The sequence below is a fragment of the Homarus americanus genome, unplaced genomic scaffold (genome assembly GCF_018991925.1).
Source record: "Homarus americanus isolate GMGI-L3 unplaced genomic scaffold, GMGI_Hamer_2.0 scaffold46197, whole genome shotgun sequence".
NCBI lineage: Eukaryota > Metazoa > Arthropoda > Malacostraca > Decapoda > Nephropidae > Homarus > Homarus americanus.
This window is the reverse complement of record NW_024723050.1, coordinates 1,179,368-1,192,496: the sequence shown is the minus strand read 5'-3', so window position 1 is coordinate 1,192,496 and position 13,129 is coordinate 1,179,368. Positions and strand designations below refer to the sequence as shown.

Here is a 13,129-nt window from a genome sequence, read left to right as displayed (position 1 = left end):
ACAATTGCAGGGTCTCAATTGTTTTTCTTACTACAGGCATCCCGCGCATTACGGAAGGGTTCCCATTGACTTCCATTATAAAACTGGAGATGTGTTCCTAAGTTATTTTTTCGGCCCCAATAAAGTAATTCAAGCACTTTTATTAATGAAAATAAACATTTATAAACACATACAATACAGTACATTAAATAATTTATGATACACCTTCTTAAAACACCAATTTAGGGGTTAATATTGCATAATATTGCATTATACAGCTATGTGTATGTTTATTTGAGTGCCCCGTCATTGGAGTCCGTTTTCTCTCACTTCAGCACTCCTGAGTCTCTCGTTTTCAATTAATCTTAAGAGTGCACCGGAGACTATTATTTTTTAGTAGTGACACAGAATTTGATATTGCAACTGGGGTTGCAATTGTTGAGGCAACTTTGGTATGTCTGATTACAGTTGGAATATTCAAGATCCATTGTGAGTGATGTTTAAAGCTTCAACTGTCTTTATGGTTGGTAAAACTTGTCAATTCTGTCAGTCTGAATGGCATGTGTGAGGCCTTGTGTTTGTTAAAATTTACCCCAATTTCCGCAAGGGCGGATTTACGGGCCGTAACGCGAAATTATTGGTCATAATTTACAAATTACGTAAGAGCGAAATTCCGTAACCCAGGCTTCCGTAACGCTGGGGATGCCTGTACTAACAACACAACATACATACATACATATATAATTTCTCGCTATTGATATTTTTATTTTTTTATTTTTGTGTTTATTTATGACTCTATTACAGGGGGTATTGTTATTAAAAGAAAATTAATTTTGTATTATTATTATTATTTTCTTTTATTATAATTGTTATTTATTTTTAAATATTTTATTTATTTTATTATTATTATTTTCTTCTTTTATTATAATTGTTATTTATTTTATATATTTTTATTAATTTTAGTACAGGTTGTACCTCTCTAGTCCGGCATTCTCTAATCCGAAAACTCCCGTCGTCTGGAACGATTTTAGTTTGCCCATGGAGAAAACTAATTTGAGTCTGGTACTTTCGATGTTTGGCTAAATTTTGCCTTATTTACCCTACTTTTTTGGCGAATTACTACCTGTAATAAAGCAACATCCTAATAAACCAATAAAAATAACACAGATAAAGTTAAATAAAAAATAAAAACACAGAAAAAGGTTTTATGTTCTACAGCTTCAGCTAGAGTTGAACCTGATGACTTGGCAACTTTGTCATCCGAGTAGAAACACACACAACAACATTGGCTGTCCTTATGTTTTCAAGTTTACCTTCACTGGTGGGTAGAATTTTTGTTTTGAATTCAGAAACATTAATTAAAATATATATTAACAGTGAATAAGTGTTGCTTTCATATTCTTATGTATAGTAATGACGATATGTTTTCACATGTACGCACTTACATACGTGATCTCACTTTTTTTCTTTACCCTTAATGGTTAGCTACTTATATTGTTCCATTTATTAACATTAAATAACATTATATTACATATATATATATATATATATATATATATATATATATATATATATATATATATATATATATATATATATATATATATATATATATATATATATATATATATATATATATATATATATACAGTACTCCCTCTTTATCGACGGATTTTTTATCACGGTTTCGATTATCGACGGATTATTTAGCCGGTTTTTATTTTGGCACCAAACAGCTTCTCCCAGTCCTCTCCTTGAACAGGGCTACAGGCTACGTGTTTTTCGAATCGTTTTCAGTTAAAAAATTATTACATCACACGTATATTTTACCTAAACTGCGCCTGAATGAATATATTCTCGGAAATAAATAGTAGTTTTGCTGAAACGTGATGTATTTCAATGTAAAATAGGATAAAATACATGACGAAAACAAAAGACTTTACCTAAGCTTCCGATGTTCTTGAGATGTTACTCGTTTTTTTAATAGTTTTCGGTTAAAATTCTGTTATATTACAATGATATTCTATTCATACTGTGCTTGATATAATACATTCACGGAAATGTAATATTTTTGCTGAAATGACGTACGTATTACAGTGGAAAGTGGGATAAAATCGTGACGAAAACAATGACTTGCGCTTTCTTTCGTTCAAAAGATGTTACCGTAATCACTTTTCGAATGGTTTAGTTAAAAAACTGTTGTATTACAATAATATTCCCTCCTAATTGACTTGAATAAATACTTGAATGGAAATATACAATATTTTTGTTGAAACTACCCGCGTTTCAGTGTAAAGTGTTGTAATAATAAATGGTAAACAATTTGCCTTGGGCATCCGGATTTTTGGACTTTTACTGTACTGTACACTGTTTTGTTTACTGTAAGGACCGATGTTCACTTCAATAAATGAAATCGTAAGTTTGCTAGTATTTTTGTCCACTTATTATATTATTATTTATACACTATTATTTAAGGTTATGTGTAAAGGAAACGCATTAATGCTTAAAGGTACATTTATTCAACATATGCTAATAATAGTTAGAAAAATTACGTAACCATCACGGTATCGACGGTTTCTTTATCGACGGCCGTTTACAGAACGTAACCCCCGTCGATAAAGAGGGAGTACGATATATGTATATATATATATATATATATATATATATATATATATATATATATATATATATATATATATATATATATATATATATATATATATATATATATATATATATATATATATATATATATATATATATATATATATATATATATATATATATATATATATATATATATATATATATATACATACATACATACATACATACATACAGTGAACCCTCACTTTACGCGGTTACTTCAACCCACAGGGTACCGCGGAAAGTGAGAAACGCGTAAAGTGAACAACATAACATATGGGATTAATTGAAATAGAGACCGGGCCGACCCCCAAACTCCACTTTTTGACGACACACAACTATGTTGTAGTAAAAATATTATATTAACTTTATGATGGTATGCACACACAATTAATAATTAAGAGAAATATCAATAATATTAGGTTTTTTAACACTTACATTAGTAGAAAAGATGGCTGGGCACACGGGGATGGGGGGTTGGAGGCAGAGGGCAGATTATTGGCCCTCACCTGTATCACTTGTATCAATTGTATCACTATCCACCACAGAGGCTTGCAGGGCCTCTTTGTCAAACCCCTCAAAGTCCATATAAGTCCATATCCTCACTATAATTATCACTATCACTGACATGGGCTGGCTGTGGTGGGTGGCGGGTGAAGAACTCGGTAATGTTTTGATGACTGGGCGACCTTGTGCGCACCCTGCTTGCGCCGCTTACACAACATGGCGGATGGCAGGAGAGGGCGGGAGAGATGGCGGGAGGTTTGGATCCAAAAATGGCGCGGCTCGCCAGCTGCTCTCCGCGTAAAGGGGTACACGCACCGCGGAATGTGAGCATTCCGGTTTCGGCAGGGTACCGCATAAACACGGAATGTGGGACCGCGTAAAGCGAGGGTTGACTGTATTAGCTCTTCTGCTACACTTTCCACCAACTGCTCAACATCTTCATTATCAGTTTCTAACTCCAGCTGTTTACCCAACTCCTCTATCTTGTTACTAATCTCAGAAATTGCTTCATCTTCATTAAATCCTTTGAAACTGTTCACATATCTTTTCAGGAACTTATTCCATTCATGCATTGACCTGTAACATCATCCCATACTGCAGCTATGTTCTTTATACATTTCAAAATGTTGTAGTCCTTCCAAAACTCTCTGAATGTTTTCTCACCTTCAGTAGCAGCAACAGCCTGAGCGAAGGTCGTACATAAATAATACGCTTTAAAAGCAGCAGTAGCACCTTCAGCCATCGGTTGGATGATAGAGGTAGTGTTAGGTGGAATGTAGACTACCTTAACATCAGGGTGCAGGTCGTCCAGGTGTGGTGGATGTCCCGGAGCATTATCCAAAATTAATAAAATCTTGAACGCAATCCCTTGTTGCAGACAATACTCCTTGGCTCGTGGAATGAAACAGCTCAGGAACCAATCCTCAAACAGTACTAGGGTCATCCATGCTTTCTTATTACTGCGATAAAACACTGGCAGTGTGTGCTTGCTGACATGTTTAAAAGCCCTTGGGTTATCTGAATGATATATCATAAAGGGCTTTATCTTGAAACCATCTACATTCCCCCCAACAGAAGTGTAATTCGGTCCTTGAATGCCTTGAATCCCGGCATGGTTTTCTCCTCTTTGTGGATGTATGTCCGTTCTGGTATGCACTTCCAGAATAAGCCAGTTTCATCTACATTAAATATTTGCTCAGGCAAATAATTTCCCTCCACGATGACACGATCTAGCTCCTCCTTAAAAGCTTCGGCATCGCCTACATCAGCACTTGCTGCTTCTCCACTCGCCTTTACACTGTGCAAACTGTAACGGTTCTTAAACCTTCTTGCCTTAGCCTGTAGGGTTAGAAGGCTTAAGGGTACACGCTTTTGTATCTGATCTTCCATCCACACCAAAAGTAATTTTTCCATCGCATGAAGAGGACCTTGTCTTTTTTCGTTATTATTGTTCCCTTTATAGGTGCTGATCCTTTCACTACCTCACGAATTTGTTCCTTGTCCTTCAAAATTTTTGATATCGTCGAGTGAGAGAAGCCTAGGTCGAGTGAAATGGTTGCTACCGTTTTTCCATTTTCATATTGCATTATTATTTTAATTTTCATCTCAAAAGTAATTGACTCTCTTTTTTTTCTGAGCACCACCAGAACTCTCACTTTTACGCTTGCCAGTCATTCTAAAGGGAATTAGAAACGAAAATATTATCAGTACACAGCGCGATCACTACCAACAACAACGACAGCCAAACACCAACTGAGTGTGCTACGGCGTGGACGCTGTACACCACGCGGCGACCCAGCCCACTCGACGCTCTCGTACGGGACGGAAACATTTCGGTCCTAGAAAATACGTACGGAGTTTGAAAATTTTTTAGTACGACTGAGGCTGTCGTATGTCCGGGTGGTCGTATGTCGAGTAGGTCGTAGGTAGAGGAGTACCTGTACAATGTTGTCATGGTTGTGCCTAACTCTACTGTATCGAGCGCATGCAGTTCAAAACTTGAGAATTTCAAATAATTTTGAGTTATCGCATGTTTCACACACCTTTCAGAAAAGTGGTATTTTTGGAAAACAGTACAGTACAGCACAGTACTGTACTGTTTTAGATACGTGGTTTTCTTCTGTTTGTGAAAAAAGTTGCAGACTTGATTCTAACAATATTTGTGTGAAAGAAAGATTAGCCAGAATGATGCATAATAGGTTCAGAGGTTCTAATTTTGGCACTTGTTAACAGTATATTGTTCTGTTAAGCTTTGATAGTTTGTTTACTGTTAATAATATTACAAAGTATATTTGTCTCAGTACTGAAACGTGGGTGAAGTTCCATTGTCCATCAGTTTCCACCTGTCACCCAGCACGTGCTGGAAGGTCTCATTTTTCTTTTTATTTCCTCTCCAAAGCCACCATTGGATGCTCATAAAATTCTGCTTCTATAATTATATACTGTAATACATTTGTAGGTTTGGAAGAAAATATCAAAGATATATGGGGAACATAAATATTTTTTCTGTATTCCGAGTGAAAAATATTGTCGTATTCTATTTTTTTAATGCTTATATTAAAGCCAAAACAATAATGAAGCTAGTAATGTATAAATCATGCCAAAAATAAATAAATAAATAAATAAAAAATTTTGTGAGATACATTGGCTACAGAACAAAGATGCCCAGACTATACTGTATGTGAGTGGTGATGATAGGTCACATTATGACTTGTTGTGGTCACAGAAACTTAAAAAATTATTATGTACTCAAGGGGGATCATGTTATATTTAACCATGAAAGTACTTATAACTACTTTCCCGAATATTTAACTTATGTTCCAGTGTACTTTATGGTTTCACATTGAGGAAAGTGGGCCATGGATTTATGAATCATATTTTAAGCATTTAAAAAATTGACAGTTAAGGTATAGATAATAATGATGTCGGGGAGAAGCAGGATTCAAAACAGAAAAAGTGAGAAATTGGTAAGTTCATAGAACAGTTACCAGTCACTTAGCTTAGATAAGGAGTTAAAGTGGGTTTACTCAGCCCTGCCTACTATTCTATGTACTAGTTCTTTCTTGTATTCATCTTATACTGTTCTATTTTTGTTAGATATATCTTTTATCTTGTTTACTATTTTTGTAATTTCATGTATAATTTAATTTCTTCAGAGAGGAACGTAAGTGGAGGAAGTGGGTGGATGATGTGTTTGTACATGTTCTCTCACCAAACGTATATCGAACTACAAAGGAAGCATTCCAGGCATTCGAGTGGTTCTCTAAGGTAAGTGTTTATAGAATGTACAGTTACAAATGTTAATTAATGAATTTGAAAGATTATGTACTAAAAGAAAAAATTATATGATTGTGAATGTTAACAAAATAAGTGATGAAAATGGGGAGGGGGTGAAATGTTTAAAGTATCTAGGAGTGGATGTGTCAACAAATGGAATGGTGCATTTTAAATTTAACCACAGAATAGTAGAAGAGACAACTGTATAAAACAAAACAATGGGATGGAGAGGTGAAAGGTTGAACCAATATCAATGTTCAGTATTGGTGAGAAACATAGAAAAAATTAGAAGCAACAGAAATGATATGCTGAAGAAAAATTTTTTCCCAAATCTTCTCCCTCTTAAACTCATATCGTTTGTAAAGAAGTGTCAATTGTCTATCACATTTATCCTTCACTCATTATCATCAATTCTTTCTTAACTTCTGTAAATGTATATATTGCAATTTTAGTTTGCCTTTCATAATACAGCCCCAAATCTGGTTTAGTCCTGTTCTTGCACATAAATTAGCTTCGCCCATCAACAGTACAACAGTATGTCCTTCCCCCCAAATTGCTTAGTGTTCTGCTTTCTTTTCATGTATACAGCTGTTTCCTGGATGTCTACCCCCCTTACTTCTAGTTTGTGCTTTATCCCATCCTTTCTATCTCCTTGGTCTTTCTCTCACTTATCCTTCTCTGAGATTATCTGTACTGCTGGAGCAGATCTTGATCAGTTCTGCCTGATTCTTAAATCTTCTAATTACTGTACAGTAATCCCGTGTTTCTCTTGGGAATTACGTTACTGAAACCCCCACGAAAAGCCAACACCGCAAATACTCTTTAGGGATCACTGTACCTGTAGCCACCAAACAGCTCAGGTAGGTCATGCAGTTAACCACGTCATGCTCTCCACTCACGGCCCAGTGGTCACACTGATGCACTGTACCGGCATTCACTTACAGTACAGTATTACCCCGCCTAACGCGGTTTCACTTAACGCGTTTTATCATATACGCGGTGCCTCGCCAGAGCTGAACTTTCACTTAACACGGATTTTTTCATCATATACGCGGTGAGTGTCCAGTGTCCGGCTCCAGACGCTATTTTTAGATTTGCCCCACCCTGCCTGACTGCCTGTTTTAGCTCATAAAATTCATACAAATTACCCGGCCAGAATATAATTTACATTGCTGGAATTCATATAATTTGGTGATCATTTTGAATATAAACATCATATATTTTGCATTAGACATACAAATTTTAGATAACATTTTTTTTCTGGGTAACTATGTTATCTTTTGTGCAAAATATATGACATTTATATTCAAAATATTCCTGGTCTTACAAGGAATCCAGCAATGTCAATTATATTATCCTAACTTTAGTTTGAGGTATTATTTATTACAAAAAAGCTAAGTATTCTGGTTTTCCCACACATCTCCTTGGGATGGTTGGTGGAGGGTGGGGGGAGGGAGGGACCGACCGACCATCTGTTACCCCGTGAAGAATATTTTTTTTTTTTTATTAACTGAAGATATTTGTTTTAGCTCATAAAATTCATACAAATTACCCGGTCAGAATATAATTTACATTGCTGGAATTCTTATAATTTGATGATCATTTTGAATATAAACATCATATATTTTGCATTAGACATAAAATTTTTAGATAAAATGTTTAATCTGAGTAAGAATGTTATCTTTTGTGCAAAATATATGACGTTTATATTCAAAATATTCCTGGTCTTACAAGGAATCCAGCAATGTCAATTATATTATCCTAACTTTAATCTGAGGTATTATTTAATACAAAATGTTAAAATCTAAATTTTTCACCCACTCTTCTCTTGAAGGGATGATTGGTGGGGGGTGGGGGGGAGGGTTGGGACTGACCGCGTGGTTGGAAGAGGGGGAAGGCAAGGTGGGGTACTTTGATTGACAGATAGTGTCCTGAAGATTATTATTTTTTTATTAACTGAAGATATTTGTTTTAGCTCATAAAATTCATACAAATTACCCGGCCAGAATATAATTTACATTGCTGGAATTCTTATAATTTGGTGATCATTTTGAATATAAACATCATATATTTTGCATTAGACATACAAATTTTAGATAAAAAAATTTCTGAGTAACTATGTTATCTTTTGTGCAAAATATATGACATTTATATTCAAAATATTCCTGGTCTTACAAGGAATCCAGCAATGTCAATTGTATTATCCTAACTTTAGTTTGAGGTATTATTTATTACAATTTAGTGGTTTTCCCCCAAAAATTTCTCAGAGAGGGAAGAGCCGGCAGTGTAGTGTGAGGGAGTTGAGTCCATTATTTGAATGGACATTAACTTGGCGACTGTATTTCTCTATTTCTCTTAAGTATTAATTGTGTGCATGTACCATCATAAAATTAAGATGTTATTTTTACTACAACATAGTTATGTGTCTTCAAAAAGTGGAGTTTGGGGGTCGGGCCGGTTTCTATTGGAATTAATCCCATATGTTCTGTTGTTCACTTAACGCGGATTTCACTTAACACGGGACCCTCTGGGTTCTATTGACCGCGTTAAGTGGGGTACAACTGTACATCATTACAGTGGTCTCTCGGTTAACGAACACAATTTGTTCCAGAGGGTCGTTCGTTAACCGAAAATTTCGTTAACCAAATCCATTGTTTCAATGGGATATTGGGTAATTGGTTCCAGCTCATCGAAAAGTACATACAAAGTACTATAAAAAAAATGCAGTAAAGTACACTTACTTTGAGGTGTGTATGTAGAAGGCTCCTGGTTGATGATGATGATGGAAATTAGAAGTGGGGTGGAGGAGAAGGGAGAAGAGAAGGAAGTGGGGATGGAGGAGAAATCACCTTTCAGGGGACCCATGCATGATGCAGTCATTTCACCCAAAAAAATTTAAGTTCACTAGGTGTAAATCAAGATTATTTTATTTAAATCAACACTGCACTGTGCTGTATATTATCAATATGTTAACTAAAGTTCAGAATGACCAATAATTTCAATGAAAAATGCAAAATTATTCAAGACACCAACAAAATAGTTGCTCTCTCGATTGTAAACAAAGCCAGACTGACGCCTGGTGGCCGACCCACGCATCTGATGGGTACACAACTAACTAGTTCCCTGTACTGCATATATTATCAATATGTTAAATAAATGTTAAAATGACTAATAATTTTAATAGAAAACAAGCATAAATATTATAAAGCACAACTTTATTGATATTTACTCCATTGGAAACGAATATAAACAGAACAGATTACTGAATTGGCTGAGTACCCCGTCAGCTGATGTTCAAAACAAAACATGATTTTCATAAGAATTTCGTTAATCAAATTTATGTTCGTTAACCGATTTGAAGATTCTTATGGAAGGTAATTCGTTAACCGAAGCGTTCGTTAACCGAGGGACCACTGTATTTGAAACTAATCATATTGTAGTATAATAATGGAAAAATGTAAACACAGTTACAGTAAAAGTCCAAAAATCCGGACCACCCGAGAATCCTGACTTTTCGAAAACTCGACTTTTTTTTTTTTTTTTTTTGCTGGGTTTTGTGTGTATGTGCGCATGCGTGAGCGCCACAGCTGCACAGCGACAACAAGCGACCATGCGGTCGCCACTTTAAAACGAGCAATCAAACTGTGACAACGTATGTAATTTTTAGTCCTACTCTTTCCATTTGCAGAGCCCGTAATAATGGCTCCTAAAGTAGATAAAGTCCGTTGTGTGAAGAGAAAGAAGAACACGTTGAAATTGAGTGACAATCTTTAAATAATTAAAATAGAACGTGGTGTGAGCAATACTGTTCTAATGGAAACACAACATTGGAAAGTCTACAATTTATGATATAAAAAAGGCAAAGAATAAAATTCTAGAATTCACAGCTTTTAATTTAAAACTGCTCGTTTTGATAAATGAAGCATGCTATATTTGCTAATGAATAAACTATCAAAATGTATCTGTTCATCTCTTCTTTATTCCTCCTTAAATTTGAATTTTAAAAGTACTGCCTGAGAATCCGGAAAATCCGGACCGACCCAATCCCCAAGCAGTCCGGATTTTTGGACTTCTACTGTATATACAAAAAAAAATTATTTACAAGTAAATAAAAAAAAATTATATTCCGCTGAGGTCGGCAACACCCACATTGCCAGTCTCTCCCAGCTGTCCCGGCTTCTGCCCGCACCTCACGCAGTCACGCCAGCCATCCAGTCTTCCACCCACATTCCTCCACTTGAAGACTTGTATTCTGACAAAAGACACAAATGAATTGTCAATCTTCACCACATCTCGAGTCATAGCTCATACCACCTCTGAGCTTGTCCAATAAAACTGTTTTTTCCGTTAAGTCATCACTATTCTTGATCTCTTGGTCACTTTAGAGTCTTTGCTAGTAATATTTGCCTTTGATGAGGCTGGCTTATGTCCCGGAGCCATGTGGAATGCATGTGGGAGGACAAACAGAAGAGGTAATCACAGCGTTCACAGTACGGTAGGCATGTGTGGACTGAGGCTTCTCGGAACAGCAGGTGTCTGAGGCAGGAAAGAGTGGCGTCTGTTTGCCGCACCGCACAGGAATATCGAAAATGTCGCAAAATTTTAAATTGTGTTTTTAAAGGATATTTTATATATTAACAGTGGTCCCTCGGTTAACAAACATAATTCGTTCCACAGAGTCGTTCATTAACCGAAAATTTCGTTAACTGGATCCATTGTTTCAATGGGATATTGGGTAATCGGTTCTCCAGCTCATTAAAAAGTACATACAAAGTGGAAAAAAATGCAGTAAAGTACACTTACTTTGAGGTGTGTATGTAGAAGGTTCCTGGTTGATGATGATGATGGGAATTAGAAGTGGGGGAGGAGAAGGGAGAAGAGAAGGAAGTGGGGATGGAGGAGAAAACACCTTTCAGGGGACCCATGCTTGATGCAGTAATTTCACCAATAAAATTTTAACTTCACTAGGTGTATTTCAAGATTATTTTATTTAAATTAACACTGCACTGCGCTATATATTATCAATATGTTAGCTAAATTTCAGGATGAGCAATAATTTTAATGTAAAAATGCAAAAATATTCAAGACACCAACAAAATCATGTTCACTCCACTGTAAATAAAGCCACACTGACGCCTGGTGGGTGAATCAAGCGGCTGATGGGCGCATAAAAAACTAGTTCCCTGTACTGCATATACTATCACTATGTTCACTAAATTTTAAAATTACTAATAATTTTAATATAAAAAATGCAAAAATATTAAAGAGCACAACTTTCTTGATATTTACTCCACTGGAAATGAATGTAAACATAGAACAGATTACTGAATTGGCAGACTAGCCCATCAGCTGATGCTCACAACAAAACATGTTTGTCGTAAGGATTTCGTTAATCAAAGTTTTGTTCGTTAACCGAATTGAAGATCCTTATGGGAGGTAATTCGTTAACCGAAATTTCATTAATCGAACCGTTCGTTAACCAAGGGACCACTGTATATATAATTTGAGTAAAAAAAACGTGAATGGTCAAAACTGCAGAAAAACGTGAAAAACACGGGATTACTGTATTCCCTTTTAACCCCACATAATACATTTCCAAATGTCATTTCTGTTACTCCTAATTTGTAACTTTCTCTTGCATCTACGTGATAGTCAGACACTCCATGGACAGACACTTTTAGAATGTCTACATACCTCATTATACAATTCATTTTTATATTCACTATGGACTAGTGCATAGTCAGCAACCTATTTGTCCTTTCTATTGTTACACTTCCATGTATACAGTATTTATGGATTTCCTTTTAATTCCACACATACCTTATTATCAATCCTCATTTTGTACATTTCTTGCAGTCTATCTCCATCTCCAGTCCTTCCTGATACAGTGGTCCCTTGGTTAACGAGCACAATCCGTTCCAGCAGGTTGCTCGTTAACCGAAACCATTGTTTCAATGGGTTTTTGGGTAATTGGTTCCAGCTCACCGAAAGTTGCCTAAATTAAAAAAAAAAGGTAGAAAAGTACACTTAATTTGAGGTGTGTATGTAGAAGGCTCCTGGATGATGATGAGAATTAGAATGGGGGTGAAGGAGAAGGGAGAAGAGAAGGCATTGGGGTGGAAGAGAAGTCACCCCATGGCGCCATTTCACCCATAAAATTTTAGTTCTCTTGGTGTAATTCAAGATTATTTTCTTTAAATCAACACTGCACTGCATTATATATTGTCAATATGTAAAATAAATTTCAAAATGACCAATAATTTGCTTGCAAACAGAAAAAAAGCATTTAGTTGAAGAGAGTCTCAAGCAAGATGTTACCTCCACTGAAAAGACAGAAGACTGGCGCCTGTTTGGTTTGTTGCCAGGCTGGATGGCGTGCATAAAACTAGTTACCTTACCTTCAATTATGTTCAATAATTGTTAAAATTACTAAAAAATTTAATATTAAACTTTTAAAATTATTGAATAGTATAATCTTCTTGATATTTACTAAAATAGTAAGGAATTTAAGCCCAAAAACCGATTACTGTATTGGCGGACTAATACTACAGCTGGTGGACCGCCAAATGCAAGTGAAAACATGTTGAGGTCAGCTCGTAAAAAACTCGTTAATCGAGGGATTGCTCGTTAACCGAAGTTAAGAATCTTATGGAAGGTAAATCGTTAACCGAAATCTCGTTAACCGAGGCGCTCGTTAACCGAGGCGCTCGTTAACCGAGGG

The 13,129-nt window shown here is 35.7% G+C and overlaps 1 protein-coding gene across 4 annotated transcripts in view; it reads left to right on the top strand.

Annotated features, from left to right (window-relative positions):
- LOC121863234 (prostaglandin E synthase 2-like) overlaps positions 1–13,129 on the top strand; it is a 32,368-nt gene that overhangs the window by 14,968 nt on the left and 4,271 nt on the right. For all 4 annotated transcript variants that reach the window (XM_042361733.1, XM_042361732.1, XM_042361731.1 and 1 more), the window contains one exon: positions 6,288–6,399. In XM_042361733.1, the coding sequence (XP_042217667.1) occupies positions 6,288–6,399 (112 nt within the window). The remainder of the gene's footprint in view (positions 1–6,287; positions 6,400–13,129) is intronic.